We start from the raw sequence: 20863 nt of genomic DNA, 5'->3' as shown, positions 1-20863 counted from the left end.
CCAAATGGGGTCACAAAGAGTTGTCCATGACTGAATGACAGTAATAGACACAATCACACACTCTCAGAGAAGTTTTTGTGTGTAATGCACAGGTCTCATTCTCTAGAGTTTCTTATTTTATTTTTTTCATAAGCCCTTACCTTCCATCTTAGATTCAATATCATATATCCAAGGCAGAAGAACAATAAGGGTTAGGCAGTGGGTGTGAAGTGACTTGCACAGGGTCTCACAGCTAGGAAGTATCTGAGGCCATATTTGAAATCTGGACCTCCCGTCTCTGAGCCTGGCTCTCAATTCACTGAGCCACCTAGCTGCCCCCATCTAGAATTTCTTAACACTACTAATCTCCCCACCCCAAACCCCATCCCCCTGGCCATTTCTTTGTAGGCTATATTTGTTACCTGAACAAGGGCATGGATCTTAAGGCCACACTCTTTGATAAAAGCATAATATTTCTCCAGTTGTTCTTGATGGTCTTCTAGATAAAGAAGAGATTCTTTTTTTCCATCTTTCCTCTTAAAAATAGGAGATTCCCAAGTTTTCATGATATTCTGAATCTCATCTACATTATCTTTTGTCTTCTGAATCCTTTGCTCAAGATCATGTACACTAGTAGTGATTTTTATAATATAATCCCAAACACCTGTTCTCCCCCCCAAAAAAAGAAAGTCCATTAAAGTAACTCAGATTTATATAGATATTTAGCTATCATGAAGATAATACAAGTTAAGTGTCTGTAATATTTTTCTGACATTTTCTACAGAGGTGAACACTTTTCATTTCCAGCCACCCCAAGAAAACAACTCAAAAACCTCAAAGAATAATTAGAGGGCAATTAGGAGATGAATCTTTATTCCAAGACTCCAGACTAATTACCATTTAAAAGTTAATCAATTGGTATTTAAATAATCAAGTAAGTACCCAGTCCTACAAATGTGCAATGGGTGGGAGGGGAAAAAAAGAGAAAATAAGTCATTGATATTTTATTTTTATTTATTTTGTTAAAATTTCCCAATTATATTTTATATGGTTCAGGTTGCACTTAGGATTTTTGCTGACATGACCAGTTTAGTCAAACTTCCTCATTTAATTGTTGAGGAAAGGGAAATCTAAAGAAAGGAAGTGGCATGCCCAAAGTCACACAAGGAACATGAGGTATAACCAAATTTTGAACCCAGATTTTCTGACTCTGAATGCAGTACTCTGGCATTTACTAATCACCTTCCTACTTATTGCTTCAAAGATAAAATATAAAATCCTTAGTTTATTATTTAATGCTCTTTATTGTAAGATCCTTTGATCTTGGATCATTCTTCTTGATGCTATATTTCAGTCAAACCAGTGCCAATCATTTCAATACCTTTGTACTAGTTCTAGCCTTCGTAGAGGAAAAGATGTATACCAGGACTATGGAGACAAATAGGGTAGGTTTGGACCAAGGGAAAATCTTGAAAGAAAACATTTTGGATTTGGTCAGAACAGAGAACCACTGTAAATTCTTGAGTAAAGTATTAATGCTACTTACTGATCCTTATATACACATATATACATATGTGTGTGTGTTCTTGATTCCAAATGCTGCCTTGCAGGACCTCATCACTTCACACTCAGATTACTACAACAACCATATAACTTGCTTTTCTTTACTCTGTTCTAAAAAATACTGATGGATATCTTCCTAAAACATGGCTTTTGGGGAGGTGGAGTCAAGATGGTGGCATAGAGGCAGAGAAAGTTCAGACCTCTTAAGGCTCTTCCTTACCAATTTAAAAATCAAATGCTCATAGGGGACTGAAAACCAGACCTAACAACAGGACAGAGCCAAGAAACCCTCCTGCTGGACTCAACTTAAAAGGTATGCCCCCTCAAAAAGCCTGAATTAGAGAACACTAGGGTTAAAGGAGAAGGAAGAAGGAAGGTCCCAGGACCCCTCCCCCACTTAGAGACCTGAGCCTCCAGTGGTTCCTGGAATGTTTGCATGGGCAAGAGTGCAGGTCTGGATTTTTTTTTTTTGTATGTGCTAAATTTGATGCATTTATGGTATAGCTTAGTGGTGATGCCCTATAAAAAGTTGAAAATATTTTGCTGTAGTACAGTTGAAAAGTCAGGATTAAAGATATAGATTTGAGAGTTAAAATTAATGATGATTGATCTCTTTTGGCAAGACCTTGATTTGAAGGTTGATTCTTCAGGTAAGATTCCCATATGGAACTGATTAGTGTTTCATTTCCATCACCAAATTTTTAAACAAATTGTTCTGAAAACAGCAACACACTAAGACAGAGATTCATTTCAAATCCTAAACCAGATTACTTGGTAGAGAAAAAGGAAATAGTTAACAAGGTTCTCCTAGCCTCATTACTTTCCCTCAGACTTCCATCTGAATGAGCTGTTACCTTCTGTCTTCCACGTCAGTTTCTCCTCTGCTGTTCTTAGTTGGAGGTCAATAATCAGCAGCTGCTCTTCTACCAATGGAAACTCCACTTCTAGCATAGTTTTCAAAATCTTGTTGTACCAATTTTTCATCAGTTCTAAATTGGCAATTAGTTGCCTATAATACTCCCTTGAGGAAAAGATTTCTGCTGCTGTCTCAGGAATGTGTCTTTTCTGTCTCATTTTGAGATAATTCACTTCTCTCAACACAGAAATCAGCTGAAGAAAAGAACCAACACAAGTGAGGTCAGTTTCATCTGTAATTTTTGGGCCAGTGAAGTATTTTCTGGAGGGTTTTCTTTGTCATCATTAATATGAAGAGGTCTTGGCACTGGTTAAGTTACACAACAGACTATGACTGAAGAGTCTCAAAGTTGTTTTGATTCTGCTCCTAAATTTGGAGCCCTAATCATTTTATGATGATGTGAATTATGTAGCAACAAGTAAGAAACCCAAAAGATCATAAAATTCTTCTCCTATCTCTAAAAATCTCTTAAATTCAGCTTTATATTTAGCAAAGGCATTTAATGGTATAAGACCATTCGATTTACTTGGCAAACTGTTAATAAATTCCCACAATGTCTCAATCATTGAACTAGATTCCAAGGAAATAAAAAAAATTGTCATCTTTTCTCAATAAGCTTAAAAATTTTTTGGATAGATAAGATATGAACAAAAACAAATATAAGAAAATAAATGCAAATGAGAGTTCACATAAAGTAGTAGGAGAAATATGAGGAGGAAAGGAGCATTTCCAGCTGGTGTAAAATCAAGGAAAGCTTTAAGGAAAAGGGAAGCCCTGAGTTGGGCCTTTAAAGGAAGGATTATGAAATCCTTATGAAATGGGAATGGAAGAGCAGCTAAAATTAAAGAGAGTCAATTACAGTGTAAGCAAAAGGTATGGCAAACAGAATAATGAAGTTGGCTAGATAACAGAATATATAAAGATTATTTTGAGATAAGATGGGAAATACCCGTTGGATCCAAATATAGAAAATCTAAGTAAAAATCTATCTAGGGCCTCTCCTACTTTCATTTTCTACTTCTATGAATCATATTTGCAAAGTAGAAGGAAGAAGAGGGACAGAAAAAAACCATTAAAACAGCAATAATAGCAGAAGAAGCACTTTATCACTTGGGGCTGTGCCTTATGTTAATATTTAACATTGGCTGAGAAACAATGTAAGAAGAAGGGGATTATTTGACGGTCGGGGCTTGGATGTTTTTGAGGTGATTATTATAGCAATAGTGATGCCCCATGTATAATTCCTGGGGCTTACTCTTTCTATGTTCTAAGCTCCCATGAAAGAATGACCAACTAACAACGAATGAATTTTAAAAAGCATTTATTAAGAACTGAAATGTCAAGCAATTATCTTTTACTTTCTAAGATTTTCATGCTGCTATCTTCATTACCACAAGGAATGTGCTTAGCAAAGGCTTGGTTGGAAAAGGGGGAAAGTGAGAGATTTTGGAAAGGGAATAGGCCAATTTAGCTATATAATAGAGGATGTAGACAGAGGATGTGAAGCAATGTACCTTTTTTGGGAAGTAAAGTTGAAACTCAATTCTTTACAGGATGGCAGCTATCAGATCTGCATTAATAATGAATATGCTTGGTAGACAAGAATTTTCTCAGTGCAAGTTAATATAGCATTAACATCTCCAATATCAAGCCCTTTAGAGATTTTTCCATCTTGTGAAGTTGTGTCTTAATGTCTGTGCCATTTCTCTGGAATTTGCCAAATGGTACCTTTATTGTTAGTTACCTTCTTAAGTACGCAATCTCAATATTGTGGAAGAGAATTTACATGCATGCAATACAGAAAGCTGAGGACAGAAGATCTGTCAATCAAAATGTTCCTGGGGAAAGACAGTGGGAGCCAAGCCAGCAGCTGAATTGGGCTGAACTTACTTCTGACCTAGGCTAAGAGACTCTTTTGGCTTCTGGAGCTTGGGGAGAAACTTTTGGACTAAGTTTTAGGCTGATGGTGAAGACCCTAATGCTTTTGCTAGTCAGCAAATTGATATTTATCTGGCTGGTTAAAAGAAGAAAGAAGAAAAATATTTGTCCTCCAGACTTTCTGACTCTCCCTGCTAGTGACTGATTGCCATTTCCACAATATCCTCCTAACCCTCCTTGTATAGATTAGGGAAAACCCCCATTCCTCTTACCTCATCCTCTATCCTTGTCCTGTCTTCCCCAATAAACCTACTTACATGAGAAATTAAGAGGAAAGAGTATCTTCTCTTAAACCTCATAGTATAGGAAACCTTTCCCTCTGGGAAAGAGGGGGAAGGAGAATCAAAGGCTTCAGAAGAGGGGAGGAAACTGGGAGGCATTGAAGGGAGGAGGGTAGGCAAAAACCTTGATCCATTAGTCATCCAGTATTGATCAATAGACACCCTCAGGAATATTTCCTATTACAATTTATCCCTCTATTACAATATACACTCCTTACCTTATATAATATTACACATAGCAGGCACTTAAATGCTGGATGAATTAAATTGTCATTGTATCCCTTACTACCTGGCACATAGCAGGAATTCAATCAATTATTTTTTGAATTATTATATATTTTATATTAAAAAAAAAAACCCTAGATGTGTGATTTCATTTATGTGGGGAATTCCTGGTGAGGTAGTACTCTTTACCAACTTGCCTAGGGAATTGAGAGGTAAAATGACTTGCCAAGAATCTTAGTCACCCTGTATTAAAGAAAGGACTTGAATCAAGGTCTTCTGAACTCTGAGGCCTGCTCTCAATACACTATGACATACTGATACAGATTTTTAAATAGTCATAACTTTTTTATGATTTTTTTTCTGAACTTAAAACATTAATGAAAAGCCCATGTAAAAACATGGAAGCTCTACAAACCAATCAATTTATTAACATATTGTACTTTCTAAGGTATAAAAGGTATAATATTATATTATAAGGCCGACAGGAAACAAGGCCGACCAAAGAAAAGATTCAAGGATCAGCTAAAGTTAAACTTGAAGTGGGCTGGCATTACACCAAAGCAACTAGAACTTGCTGCCTCTGACAGAAGCAGCTGGCGAACCCACATTAACCATGCCACCACCACCTTTGAAGATGAACGATATCGACGTCTTGCTGCTGCGCGTGAACGCCGACACCAGGCCACAACCGCACCTCCCGTAACAACTGGCATCCCATGCCCCATGTGCCACAAACTTTGTGCCTCAGTCTTTGGACTCCAAAGCCACATGAGGGTACACCGTAGATGAAACTGCACAAAGACAATAGTCATTCTCGATCACCGAGAGACTACCATGACATAAAGTATAAAAACTAAGGCCTCTGCCTTCAAAGATAACATTCTTTCAGTGAAACAAAAGTTTTTTTTATAGAAGGCAAGCCAGAGAACATACTTTGCTTACTATCCCTCATTCATTCTTATTTATTTTGCCAAAGATTAAACAAGTGGCTTTAGAGTCTCACAGTGGATTCTTACCAAAATTTTCTATAGTTTGCTTACCTGTGGGTTAAAGTTGACAATGATCTGCTTAGTTTCTGGATCATGACAGAGGAGTGGCTGAGTGAGATTGTATTGTGACTTCTCTGACACTGTCTGGCACCAGCTATCATAAAGTTTTGTCTCATACCTTCAAGAGGAAAACAAATTCCTTGTTAAAACCCATAGAACTATCCCAGGACACTGGGAGTTGACAGTCAGTTTAATGTGGTATAAACAATAATAATTTCAAAATAAAATTTTCAAAAAAAAATAATTTCAAAATCCTGCCTTTTAATTTGAGTGGTAAATCCAACAAAAAGTTGTGGAACAGAATGGGTAAATAATTCTTCCAGCTTAAGACAACTTAGGAGGTTAGAAAGAAAGGGGTGGAGGCCCAAAGGCCATGTAGATAAATGGAGGAGCTGTTTTTTGGAGCCATTCAAGTCACCTTTGGGGATTTCTGACACTAAAAGAAACCCTATCATGGGTTTCTGTTTAAAACATTGCTGCTCTAATTTCTTCAAAGACTTTCATTCCATGAACTATTGAGATACTGGACTCAAAATCGGTGAGCAGGAATTAGTTTTATTTAGAAAGAGATTTAGGGCAACCTACAAACTCTCTAACCTCTACCCTTTGCCCCAATCAACAGTTAAATCAAATAAGCAGTCAGATAGCAAATTCAAACTCATTTATTTACATCTAGAGAGTAAGCCCATTGCAGACTCCACCTTGTTGCCAGTTTTCAAGAAGACATGAGGCTTGTGAGGGCCCCAAAACAGCGCATATCTGGATTAAGGTCCCACATACCTCTCCTGGTAGAGAAGACCTCCTCACTGCCCTTGAGGGCCGGCATGGCCATCAAAGGTCAAGCCTTCACTGAGTGGAGATCTCTATTTTGTCTGGGAGGGAGGAGCAAAAGAAGCCATTTTCATCAACCCTTTCCTCACTACCTTCAACCCTTATTTCTCCATCTAAGGAGTGAGTCACCCAAAATTACAGTGACTTTTCCTCCACTCCTCACTCAAGGAATGGGGTCCAGTATTAATATAAAGTTCCAAATCAAGGGCATAAAAATGAGCAAATATCAAAAGAACCTGACCATAAAAATTTGCTAAAGTAACAGAGAAGATCAAGACACAAACTCAGAAGAAGATGATGAAGTCAAAACAATTACAAACAAAGCCTCAAAGGGAAAGAAAATTGGGAATTGGGTATATGCCCAAAAAAATTCTTGGAAGAGCTAAAAATTATTTTCATAATCAAAGAATAAAAATAAGCCCATCATGAACAGTTTTCAGATGAAGAAATCAAAGCCACATATAGGTAAATGAAAAAATGCTCTATCAATATTGCTTTAAAAAATGGAAACCAAAACAATGCGGAGGTATCATCTTACATACATAAGATTGGCTAAAGTAACAAAAGGGCAAAATGACAAATGTTGGAGGGAATGTGGAAAAATAGGGATACTAATACACTGTTGGTGGAACTGTAAAATAATCCAATCATTTTGGAGAGCAATTTTAAATTATCCCCAGATAATTTCTAAAACTGTTTTTAACCTTAGACCTACCATGGTATCATTGCTGAATTTGTTTCCCATGGAAATCAGGGGTAAAGGAAAATAATCTATGTGTTCCAAAATATTTACATCAGCTCTCTTTTTGATGTCAAAGAACTGTAAATCAAGGGGATGTTCCTCAAATGGAAAATGGCTAAAAAAATTGTGGTATATAATTGTGATAGAATGGTAGAATACCACTACACCACAAGAAATAAGCATATTAGGTTGAAAAATACATGGAAGGAACTATATGAGTTAATGAAGAGTGAAATGAGTAGAACAAAGAGAACATTATATATAGCTACAGATGTCACATTTGAGGAATTCCAGAGGATGAACTAAAAAATGAAAGCATGAAGATATAATGTATGTACACACATATATATGTATATATGTTTACATATATATATTTGCTGGATGATGCCTTCTGTGGAGCAGAAGGGAGAGACTGAGATATATGGAAATAAATTCCATTAATAAAAATTAAAAAAAAACAAAAAAGAGTAAATTATGCAAGAAAATAAAATAAGAACAGAAGAAAAAAATTAGGTAAAAAATAAAAGCAAAGGAAAATATATGAGAGGACAATTAACAGCTTGGGAAAGATGAACAATAAAACTGAAGAAAATAACATTTAAAAAACCTACCTGGCTAAATGGAAAAAGAAGCAAAAACAAGTTCATTTAAAAAAAACTCTTAAAATTCTTAAAACTTAGAATCATATAAGTGGAAACTAATGACTCCATAAGACATCAAGAAATAATTAAAAAAAATCAAAACAATGAAAAAATAGGAAAAATGTGAAATATCTCATTGGACAAAACTAAACTTGAAGATAGATCATAAATAATTTTTAAAATATTGAAATAAGGAGCATCTAGGTGACTCAGTAGATTGAGAGCCAGGCCTACATAGGATAGATCCTGGTTCCAAATGCAGCCTTAGACTCTTCCTAGTTGTGAGATCCTGGTCGAGTCACTTAACCCCAGTTGCCTAGCCTTTACCACTATTTTGCTTTGGAACCAATACTTAGTATTAATGTAAGATATAAAATAAAGTTTTTAAAAAAAAATAATTATTGAACTAATTGAAAACCATGTTCAAAGAAAGAGCCTATATATCACATCTCAAGAAATTATCAAGGAAAATGCCCCAATATACTACATCCACTGATATAATGAATAAACTGATCACCTCCTGAAAGCGATCATGAAATGAAAATTCCCTGGAATATTATTATTCAAATATTATGTATCAAATTCCAGAGGTACTAGGTCAAAAAGAAAATACTTCAAGCAGATAGAAAGAAACCAATCAAATACCATGGAATAAGAGTTTGGGATCACACAAGATTTAGCAGCACCTTATGGGAGTGGAGGATTTGGAATATGATATTCTGGAAGGGAAAGGAAGAATCACTAGTCCAGCAAAACTAAGTATAATCCTTCAGAAGAAAAATTTTATATTTAATAAAATAGAGGACTTTCAAGTTTTCCTGATGAAAAGACCAGCGCAGAAGAGAATATCTGACTTTCTAATACAAGATTCTAAAAAAGCATAAAAAGGTAAACTTGGAAGAAATATCATAAGGGACTTAATCATAATAAGATTAGCATATTTACTTACCTTTCTATATGGGAAGATGATTCATGTATTTCCTAAGAATTCTTTAATTATTAGGGCAGTTAGAAGTAGGCTACATAGAAATAAAATGTGGGAGTGAGCTAATTATGTTGGGATAATGTAACAATATAGAAAAAGAAAGAGGGATACTGTGGAGATGGAGGAAGAAGAGGAAGGATGGGGGAAATTATCTCACATAGAAGAGGATACAATAAAGACCTTTTACAGTGGAGAGGAAAATAGTGTGTGGGGAGCAATGGTTGGATTTCACTCACATCTAACTAGATTCAAAGAAGGGAAAACACACATACATACATACACAAGCATATTTGTTGCCATTTAGTCATTTCTTATACCTGACTCTTTGTGACTCTATTTGGGTTTTCTTTCTTTTTTTTTAATTAAAAAAAACTCACTTTCCATATGAAAATCAATACTATATACTGGTTACAAAGTAGAAGAGTGGTAAGGGTTAGGCAATGGGGGGTTAAGTGACTTGCCCAGCTAGAAAATGTCTGAGGCCACATTTGAACCCATGCCCTCCCATCTCTGGGCATGGCTCTTAATACACAGAGTCACTTGGCTGTCCCCCATTTAGGGTTTTCTTGGCAAAAGATGTGTTAAAATCTCTAATTAAATACCAAAATAGAAATCTTAAAAAAAAATCAATGAAGAGATTAATAAAATGGGAAGTAAAAAAAATTTATCTAGAAGAATTAAAGTTCAAGAATGTCAAGAAAATCAATTAAAAATATTGAGGAAGGCAACCTAACAGTTCCATATTTTAAACTATAATATAAAGTGTTAATCATAAAAAAAAAAAACTGACACTGGCTAAGAAATAAGTGATAGATTTTAGAAACAGATTGGTAGTAGTCTCTCAGTAACCGAGAATGACAATTGTCTTTGTGCTTTTTCATCTATGCTGAGTGGGGTTAAGATAGATGAGTATGCACAAAGACACTTGTGCCTGAAAGAGATTTAAGTGGAAAAGTCAATGCACAGAGACAGTCCCACTCTCTCGGCATTGGAAGCCTGGGTCCAGTGGCACGAAAAGTCGTTACACCTGAAGACTTCATCAGCTACATTGGATGGCCGTGTTGTCTTTTGTGCTCCAACACGCCCTAAGCACTCCACAGTGCTTTGCTGCGTTGCCATCTCAGCCGTTGAACCTTCTTGGTTTCTTCCACCTGTTCAGTTGAAGCAGTCTTCACATGCTGGGTGAGCAAAGCCCTAGTTCACCAGGGGTTGATGACGACCCGCTGGCTACCCTCACAAGGTTTAGCCGGCCTGTTGAAGCCTTTGCCCGGGGTGTGGCTGCTGCCGCATGCTAGCAGCTACTGGGAGCCACAAGTGAGAGCTGGGGGTCAGGTGGGGGGTCAGAGGCTCCAGGCCCTAGGAGCCCTCCATACCAGAGATACTACCCCTCTCTGAACACCCCATACACCCCAGAAACAGATTAAATACATAATAAACAGCAGTAAATGACCATAGTACTCTAATGTTTGATAAAACCTAAGATCCATGCTTTGGGAGTAAGAACTTAAAATTTGACAAAAATTGCTTGGGAAAACTGAAAAACAATTTGGCATAAACTAAGATAAAGTCAAATGAATGAATGATTTAGGTATAAAGGACTTTTAATATCAGATAAAAGAAGTTGCATTTCATTCTAAAGAAATTCATGATATTATCTTAATGGATAAGGTAATCCAAAGCTTTTCATCTATAACTTTGGTTTCTTAGTAAAGCAGCCAAACTGAGAGATTTTCCTCCTTTCTTTATTAATTTCTGGTAGAAAGATTAGGGTCAGTCAGATAGCCTCGGAAAGGGTTTTAGATAGCATAAGGGGAACAGAAGGCTCTCCTTTTGCAGGAGACTTAGAAGCTGGGTGCAGGTAGTTCATTTATTCATTCATTTATTTATTTTTGTTTTTAAACAGTATTTTATTTGGTCATTTTCAAACATTATTAATTGGAAACAGAAATCATTTTCTTTTCCTCCCCACCTCCTCCCGCCACCCTTCCCCTAGCCAAAACACAATTCCACTGGGTATCGCATGTGTCCTTGCTCCGAACCCATTTCCATGCCAGATACCAAGAGTATCTCCATTAGGGTGCTCATTTAACGTCTCTCCTCAATCATATCCCCTCCACACCTGTAGTCAAGCAGTTGCTTTTCCTTGGTGTTTTTACTCCCACAGTTTGTCCTCTGCTTGAGGATAGAGTTTTTTTTTCTCATAGATCCCTGCAGATTGTTCAGGGACATTGCATTGCCACTAATGGAGAAGTCCATTACGTTTGATTGTACCACAGTGTATCAGTCTCTGTGTACAATGTTTTCCTGGATCTGCTTCTTTCACTCTGCATAACTTCCTGGAGGTCATTCCAGTCTCCGTGAAATTCCTCCACATTATTATTCCTTTTAGCACAATAGTATTCCATCAACAACATATACCACAATTTGTTCAGCCATTCCCCAATTGAAGGACATCCCCTCATTTTCCAATTTTTGGCCACCACAAAGAGCGCAGCTATGAATATTCTCATACAAGTCTTTTTCCTTATTATCTCTTTGGGGTAAAAACCCAGCAGGGCTATGGCGGGATCAAAGGGCAGACTTTTATCGCCCTTTGGGCATAGTTCCAAATTGCCCTCCAGAATGGTTGGATCAATTCACAACTCCACCAGCAATGAATTAATGTCACTACTTTAACACATCTCCTCCAGCATTCATTACTTTCCATAGCTGTCATGTTAGCCAATCTGCTAGGTGTGAGGTGATACCTCAGAGTTGTTTTGATTTGCATCTCTCTGATTATAAGAGATGTAGAGCACGTTTTCATGTGCTTATTAATAGTTTTGATTTCTTTGCCTGAAAACTGCCTGTTCATGTCCCTTGCCCATTTATCAAATGGAGAAGGGCTTGATTTTTTGTACAATTGAGTTAGCTCTTTGTAAGTTTGAGTAATTAAACCTTTGTCAGAGGTTTTTATGAAGATTGCTTCCCAATTTGTTGCTTTCCTTCTGATTGTAGTTATATTGGTTTTGTTTATACAAAAGCTTTTTAATTTGATGTAGTCGAAATTATTTATTTTACATTTTGTGACTCTTTCTATGTCTTGCTTGGTTTTAAAGTGTTTCCCTTCCCAAAGGTCTGACATGTATACTATTCTGTGTTTACCTAATTTACATATAGTTTCCTTCTTTATGTTCATGTCATTCACCCATTTTGAATTTATCTTGGTGTAGGGTATGAGGTGTTGATCTAATCCTAATCTCTCCCACACTGTCTTCCAGTTTCTCAGCAGTTTTTTTCAAATACTGGATTTTTGACCCAAAAGCTGGGATCTTTGGGTTTATCATATATTGTCTTGCTGAGGTCACTTGCCCCAATTCTATTTCACTGATCCTCCTTTCTGTTTCTTAGCCAGTACCAAATTGTTTTGATGACTGCTGCTTTGTAATATAGTTTGAGATCTGGGACTGCAAGGACCCCTTCCTTTGTATTTTTTTTTTCATTATTTCCCTGGATATCCTTGATCCTTTGTTATTCCAAATGGATTTTGTTATGTTTTTTTTCTGGATTTAAAGAAATTTTTTGGAAGTTCTATGGGTATGGAAATAAATAGATAGATGAATTTGGGTAGGATGGTCATTTTTACTATATTGGCTCGTCCTACCCATTAGCAGTTAATGTTTTCCCAATTGCTCAAGTCTAGTGTTAGTTGTGTGGAGAGTGTTTTGTAGTTGTGTTCATATAGTTGCTGTGTTTGTCTCAGGAGATAGATTCCTAGGTATTTTATTTTGTCTAAGGTGATTTTGAATGGGATGTCTCTTTCTAGTTTTTGCTGCTGAATTATGTTGGAGATGTATAGAAATGCTGATGACTTATGCGGGTTTATTTTGTATCCTGCAACTTTGCTAAAGTTGTTGATTATTTCAATTAGCGTTTTGGTTAAATCTCTAGGATTCTTTAAGTAGACCATCATGTCATCTGCAAAGAGCGATAGCTTACTCTCCTCCTTGCCTATTTTGATGCCTTCAATTTCTTTTTCTTCTCTAATTGCTACTGCTAGTGTTTCTAGTACAATGTCAAATAGTATAGGTGATAATGGGCATCCTTGTTGAACTCCTGATCTTATTGTGAATGCGTCTAGTTTATCCCCACTGCAGATGATATTGGCTGATGGTTTTACATATATACGGTTTATTATTTTTAGGAACGACCCTTCTATTCCTATGCTTTCTAGTGTTTTTAATAGGAATGGGTGTTATATTTTATCACAGGCTTTTTCTGCGTCTATTGAAATAATCATGTGATTTTTGTTGGTGTGCTTGTTGATATGGTCGATTATGTGGATGGTTTTCCTAATATTGAACCAGCCCTGCATCCCTGGGATAAATCCTACTTGATCATGGTGGATGACCCTTCTGATCACTTTCTGGAGTCTTTTTGCTAGTAAACTATTTAAGATTTTTGCATCTATATTCATTAGGGAGATTGGTCTATAATTTTCTTTCTCTGTTTTTGATCTGCCTGGTTTTGGAATCAGTACCATGTTTGTGTCATAAAAGGAGTTTGGTAGAATTCCCTCTTGGCTGATTATGTCAAATAGTTTGTATAATATTGGGATTAACTGTTCTCTGAATGTTTGATAGAATTCACTTGTGAATCCATCAGGCACTGGGGATTTTTTCTTAGGGAGTTCTTTGATGGCTGGTTGGATTTCATTTTCTGATATGGGATTATTTAAGAATTCTATTTCTTCTTCTGTTAGTCTAGGCAGTTTGTATTTTTGTATATATTCATCCATATCACCTAGATTGCTGTATTTATTGCCATATAATTGGGCAAAGTAATTTTTAATGATTGCGTTGATTTCCTCTTCATTTTAGGTGCTGTCCCCCTTTTCATCTTTGATGCTGTTAATTTGCACCACTTCTTTCCTTTTTTTAATTAGATATACCAGTACTTTGTCTATTTTGTCTGTTTTTTCAAAGTATCAGCTTCTAGTCTTATTTATTAAATCAATATTTCTATCACTTTCTATTTTATTAATTTCTTCCTTAATTTTTAGGATTTCTAGTTTGGTTATCTGCTGGGGGTTTTTAATTTGATTGCTTTTGAGTTTTGTTATTTGCATTTCCAATTGATTGATTTCTGCTCTCTCTAGTTTGTTAATATATGCACTCAGGGATATGAATTTACCTCTGATTACTGCTTTGGCTGCATCCCAAAAGGTTTGAAAGAATGTCTCGCCATTGTCATTCTCCTCGATGAAATTGTTAATTGTTTCTATGATTTCTTCTCTAACTAAAGGATTTTAGAGTATCATATTGTTTAATTTCCAATTAGTTTTTGATTTGGTTTTCCATGCACCATTACTGAACATTATTGCCTTGTGATCTGAAAAGGCTGCATTTATTATTTCTGCTTTTCTGCATTTGTATGCCATGTTTCTCTGACCTAGTGTATGGTCAATCTTTGTGAATGTGCCATGTGGTGCTGAGAAGAAGGTGTATTCCTTTTTGTCCCTATTTATTTTTCTCCATATGTCTATTAACTCTAATTTTTCTAAGATTTCATTCACTTCTTTTACCTCTTTCTTATTTATTTTTTGATTTGATTTATCTAAATTTGATAATGGTTGGTTTAAGTCTCCCACTAATATGGTTTTACTGTCTATTTCTTCCTTCCATTCTCCTAGTTTCTCCATTAGAAATTTGGGTGCTATGTTATTTGGTGCATACATGTTGATTAGTGATATTTCCTCATTATCTAAAGTCCCTTTTAACAAAATATAATTACCTTCCCTATCCCTTTTGATCAGGTCTATTTTTGCTTTGGCTTTATCAGATATCATGATTGCAACTCCTGCCTTCTTTCAATTAGTTGAGGCCCAGAAGGCCTTACTTCATCCTTTAATTCTAACCTTGTGGGTGTCTAGCCGCCTCATGTGTGTTTCTTGAAGACAATATATGGTAGGGTTTTGGATTCTAACCCATTCTGCGATTCTTCTATGTTTTATAGGTGAGTTCATCCCATTCATGTTCAAAGTTATGATTGTGACTTGTGAATTCTCTGGCATTTTGATATCCTTCCCTAATTCTAACCATTCTTCTTTAGCTCTAACCTTTTAATCCAGTGATTTACTTTAAATCAGTCCCCCTTGTCCAGTCCCTTGATATATTTCCCTTTCTAGCCCCTCCCTTTTTGTTCCCTCCCCCTCCCCCTCTCCTGGCCCTTTTGTTTTCCCTCCCCCCCTTCCCCACCTTGGTTTTCCCTTCTCCCTACCCTTGTTGGGTAAGATAGAATTCAAGATCCCAATGGATCTGGATGTTTTTCCCTCTCAGAGTTGATTTCCCTGAGAGTAAGGTTTAAGTAAAAAGTCTCATCCTCTCCTTCTAATAGGAGTTTTCTTCCCCTCCCCTTCCCATGTGAATCTTTGTGTGAGAAAGATTATTCTATTTGATCTTTCTTTTCCCCCTACTTACACATTACATTTTCCATACATTAATATATATATATATATATATATATATATATATATATATAGATTGATATAAATGTAGTCCTTATAGAAGTGAGTTTGAATAAATGAAAAGATAACAATTTTCTCCTTTTCCCTTTCCATCATATTTACCTTTTCAGGTATTCCATGGTCTTTGTTTTTTGTTATCGAACTTTCCACAGAGCTCTGGTCTTTTCTTTGCAAAAAGTTGGAAATCTTCTATTTTATTGCATGCCCATACTTTCCCTTGGAAGTATTGATGGACAGCAGATTCTTAGTTGAAGGCCCAGCTCTCTTGCCTTTCTGAAGATCATGTTCCATGACTTATGATCATTCAGAGTGGAACTTGCAAGGTCTTGTGTGACCCTGATTGGCTTTCCTTTATATCTAAATTGTCTTTTTCTGGCTTCTTGTAGGATTTTTTCTTTTGCTTGAAAGCTTTGGAATTTGGCAATTACATTCCTGGGGGTTGTCTTTTGGGGATTTAGGGTAGAGGGTGTTCTGTGAGCTCTTTCAGTGGCTGTATTGCCCCCTTGTTCTAGAATCTCTGGGCAATTTTTTTTGATAATATCTTGTATTACGATGTTGCGTTTTCTGTTTATTTCTGGATTTTATGGTAGTCCAATTATTCTTAAATTATTTCTTCTTCCTCTATTTTCTAAGTCTGTCACCTTGTCCGTGAGATATTTTATGTTCTCTTCTAATTTCTTGATCTTTTGGCTTTGCTTTATTGATTCTTCCTCTTTTACCTGCTCGTTGTCTTCCAGTTGCCTAATTCTGACCTTTAAAGCCTGGTTTTTCTTTTCAGTTTGGTCAAACCTGTTTTGTAGTTGCTTGAAATTCTTTTGCATTAATTGACACTTTTCCTGCCAGAAGGCTTCCATTTTTTTGATCATTTTCAATTCAAATTCTTCAAAAGTTTGTGGAGAGTTTCCATTTCCTTTGGAAGGTTTCGGCGCATTTGCTTGTGTTTCCTCTTCTATCTCCTCTGTATTTTGTATTTTTGCTCCATACAATGTGTCCAAAGTTGTCCCCTTCTTGTTTTTCTTGTTCTTTTGAGGCTTTTCTGCTTCTGTGCTGTTTGCCATCTCTATCCGAGTGAGGGGGGGGGGGGGCTGGCTCTTCTGTTATCTGTCTGGTGTTCAGTGGCTTTAGCCCCAGGCAAATTATCTGTCTTCCCCAGGAAACCCGGAGTTGCTGGTGTTTTGGTGTTTCGCTGTTACTACCCTCCTCAGTTCCCTCCCGATGCTTCTCTGTTGCCTTACTTCTATGCTCTGCGCCTGGCTTGACACTTTCAGATGTATTTCAATGCCTTTGCTGGCCAGAGGAGCCTGCACTCTGCTGGTGATAGTATTAACCTCATACTGAGTATGCCCTGAGGTAGGGCTCTTCGGTGAGACTCAGATGGAAGTCTCTGGTCAGGGGGCTACAGGCTCCCCCCATCTGTCTCTGTTTCCCTGCTGTCTGGGTGCCCCCTTGACTGGGTCAGGTTGTTTTGAGGATTCGGCCTTCAGCTCCGAGGCCCTTTTGCCAGCCCTGAGGGTTACTGTTGTTTCTGAGGACCCTGCACTCTGAGGGGGAGGGCCCATGGCTTCCAGGAGCTCTGAGGGCTGGTGATAGGATTAACCTCAGACTGAGTATGCCCTGAGGCAGGGACTTTCAGTGAGACTCAGATGGAAGGATCTGGTCAGGGGGCTACAGGCTCCTCCTGTCTCTCTCTGTTTCCCTGCTGTCTGGGTGCCCCGGCAACTGTCTCAGGTTGTTTTCAGGATGCGGCCTTCAGAATAGCGGCCTTCAGAATAGCTGCCTCCCGAGGCCCTTTTGCCTGCTCTGAGGTTCCTGCTGCTGCCTCGGATTCAGTGCTCTGGGTTGGGGGGATGGGTCCTGGGACCTTCCTTTTGCCTACCTCTTAGATCCAAGTGATCTAGGGTTCCGACTCTTGGGGGGCCGTATCTTTTGATCCAGGTCCAGGAGGAGTGTTTCCGGGGTCTATTCTGTTGTTTGTTTTGAATTTCTGTGCCCTAGGAGCATTCAGTTTGAGATTGGTAAGGAAGGGTTTCTGGAGCTCTGAACTTTAGCTTTCTCTAAGCTGCCATCTTGACCGGAAGTCCCTAGTCTTATTTATTAGTGCAATAGTTCTTTTACTTTCACTTTTATTAATTTCTCCTTTAGTTTTTTAGGATTTTTGATTTAGTTTTTATCTGGGGGGTTTTAATTCGTTCTTTTTCTAATTTTTAAGTTGCAAGGCCAATTCATTGATCTTTGGCCTCTATTTTTGGTTGATACAGGCATTAAAGGATATACATTTTTCTCCCTGAGTACTGCTTAAACTGTATCTCATAGGTTTTGATATGTTGCCTTCTCATTGTCATTCTCTTTAAGGCAGTCTGTAATTGTTTTTATGATTTCTTCTTTGACCCATCAATTTTGAAGAATTAGATTATTTAGTTTCCAAATAATTTTAAATTTGCCTTCCATGGACCCTTGGTAAGTATAGTTTTTATTGTACTAAGATCTGAAAGAGTTGCATTTATTATTTCTGCTTTCCTGTATTTGTTTCCAATAATTCTAAGGCCTAGTACATGGTCAACCTTTGTATATGTACCATGTACTGCTGAGAATAAGATGTATTGCTTTTTATCCCTATTCAGTTTTCTCAAGAAATCTATTAACTCTAAATTTTCTTCCCCCCCCCTTTTTTCCCCCAATTTAAACATTATTTATTTGGTCATTTTCAAACAATATTCCTTGGAAACATAGATCCTTTTCTTTTCCTCTCCCTCCCACCATCCCTCCCTAGCCAATACATGATTCCACTGGGTAGCACATGTGTCCTTGATTCAAACCCATTTCCATGTTGTTGGTATTTGTATTAGGGTGTTCATTTACATGTAGACATGTAAACATTTTGACCCTAATGAATCCTTAAAATTTTGTCTTTCTGGGACTTCCGGGTAAACATGGCTGCAATCTAGACACCACTCGCTTCCCCTCCCCAGCACCGAACAAAATAGACTACCTCAAAAGAGCATAAAAATCACCTTTGGACAAAAGGAGGGACTCTCCAGTACTCCACAGAAATGAAGGTACGTGGGGTTTGAACATTCCCACACTATAAGGAGGAGGAAAAGCTTGCACAAAAACATGAACTGAGCCGCCCCTCCCCCTGACCCCCACCAAACCAGAGTAAGCTATCAGAGAGCTCACTGGGACAGCGAGTGAGTGAGGAGCTTCTCTGTCTGGGGGGGGGGGGCACAACAGGGTCTTTGGGATCTAAAGATTGCAAGGAAATGGCCTCTCAGGTTGTTTTCACAGGAGAATCCTGCGCTGAGCACAAGGGGATGAGGAGCTGAACTCTGGGTGGTTGCAATTAACAGCTGGGAGGAGCTAAACACCTGGGCTGGCTGCCCTGATTGCCTGGGCAGTTGGGCTGAACAAAGGGACCCGTGCTCTAAGAACCCTCGGAGGCTGGGAAGAACTAGTCTGAGGCAACTTAAATTCAAAGAAAACCCGCCCTTATCACCCAGACCCCAGACCAAAAAAAGAAAGTGTCATAAAACCACTAAAGGGATGGCTCACATGTCCCAAAATCAAGCCTCCAAGAAGAAAGGGGGAAAAAAAGTGACTTGATACTGTAAACCTTAAAATTTCTTAGACTTGTGAATGTTGGAAATTTCACCATTGGAAGGTTTCATGCTTATAGGGAATTTCCTACTGATAGTGGGAACTCTATTGGAATGTGAACCCCATTGGCATGGGAGGTTCCTTCTCCTCCCTACTTGGGACTGCTTTAGGACAGAAACCTTTTGCTGAACAATGGAAAGGGCTTTGACCTATGCTTAAGCATAGAACAGGAAGTTCTTTGAGTCATGATTGATTTTAGAATTGATACAATAGAGATACTTGGAATGACAGAACCAGGTCTTAGAACTTCCAATCTCCACCCTACTCAGGGTAACAAGATTTAGGAAGGGCTGCAGCAAAGGATCAAGATTTAATTATTTGAGAGTATGACCTTCAACAGACATGTGCAAAGCCACAGAACTCTGGGTGGTCCTGGGTTAAGCTAGAGCCACCATTAGCACAGGGAAGACATGGACAGTGATTGGTAGATGTGAGAACTGAGGGGAGGCAACTTGGATGGTTTCATTAAAGATAACGGGGTCTGAGGACTGGGAGAGGTTGGAGAGGTTTTGCTCTGAGAGGTTGTGCTCTGTGAAGCTTGCTCTGAAGGAAGCTGGAGGTGGAGGCCCCTGAGACTGTTTCTCCATTTTGGCCAAATGAGTGATAGGGACTAATCTCTTTTCTTTGCCCCAGCTATCTAAGGGCTTGGGCCTTTGGCCCAGCCTAAGCAGAGGGGGTATTTAAGCCCTATTCCCTTCTCTCCCCTTTCTCTCTCTCTCTCTCTCTCTCTCTCTCTCTCTCTCTCTCTCTCTCTCTCTCTCTCTCTAACTCTCTCTCTCTCTAATACCTTTCTTCCTCCTGTTTCTAATTAAAAACTCCATAAAAGGTTGACTGCTAACTTGAGTTTCATTTAGTAATTACATAGCTGAATTCCTTGGCGACCTTAAGTTAATATATATCAGTCTTTTAAAGTAATTTCCTTGTCACAATACTCACAAGGTTAGAATTAAAGAATGGAGTAAGACCTTTTGGGCCTCAACTGATAGAAAGAAGGCAGGAGTTGCAATCATGATAGCTGACAAAGCTAAAGCAAAAATAGACCAGATCAAAAGGTATAGGGAAGGTAAATATATTCTGTTAAAAGGGAGTACACCTACACCAAGATAAATTCAAAATGGATGAATGACTTGAACATAAAGAAGGAAACTCTAAGAAAATTAGGCGAACACAGAATAGTATACATGTCAGACCTTTGGGAAGGGAAATACTTCAAAACCAAGCAAGAATTAGAAAGAATTACAAAATGCAAAATAAATAATCTGGATTACATCAAATTAAAAAGTTTTTGTACAAACAAAACCAATGTAACCAAAATCAGAAGGGTAGCAACAAATTGGGAAACAATCTTCATAAAAACCTCTGACAAAGGTTTAATTACTAAAATTTATAAAGAACTAAATCAATTGTACAAAAAATCAAGCCATTCTCCAATTGACAAATGGGCAAGGGACATGAACAGGCAATTCTCAGCCAAAGAAATCAAAACTATTAATAAGCACATGAAAAAGTGCTCTACATCTCTTATAATCAGAGAGATGCAAATGAAAACAACTC

The 20863-nt window shown here is 37.7% G+C and overlaps 1 protein-coding gene across 8 annotated transcripts in view; it reads right to left on the bottom strand.

Annotated features, from left to right (window-relative positions):
* DNAH9 (dynein axonemal heavy chain 9) overlaps positions 1-20863 on the bottom strand; it is a 755194-nt gene that overhangs the window by 587901 nt on the left and 146430 nt on the right. For 7 of the 8 annotated variants that reach the window (XM_056817453.1, XM_056817454.1, XM_016430769.2 and 4 more), the window contains 3 exons: positions 5943-6069; positions 2397-2652; positions 402-643 (listed from right to left, as the gene is read on the bottom strand). In XM_056817453.1, coding sequence (XP_056673431.1) covers positions 402-643; positions 2397-2652; positions 5943-6069 — 625 coding nt within the window. The remainder of the gene's footprint in view (positions 1-401; positions 644-2396; positions 2653-5942; positions 6070-20863) is intronic. The other variant, XM_016430771.2, reaches the window with a different exon arrangement.

The sequence above is a fragment of the Monodelphis domestica genome, chromosome 2, assembly GCF_027887165.1.
Source record: "Monodelphis domestica isolate mMonDom1 chromosome 2, mMonDom1.pri, whole genome shotgun sequence".
Taxonomy (NCBI): Eukaryota; Metazoa; Chordata; class Mammalia; order Didelphimorphia; family Didelphidae; genus Monodelphis; species Monodelphis domestica.
This window is presented reverse-complemented; position numbering and strand designations above follow the sequence as displayed.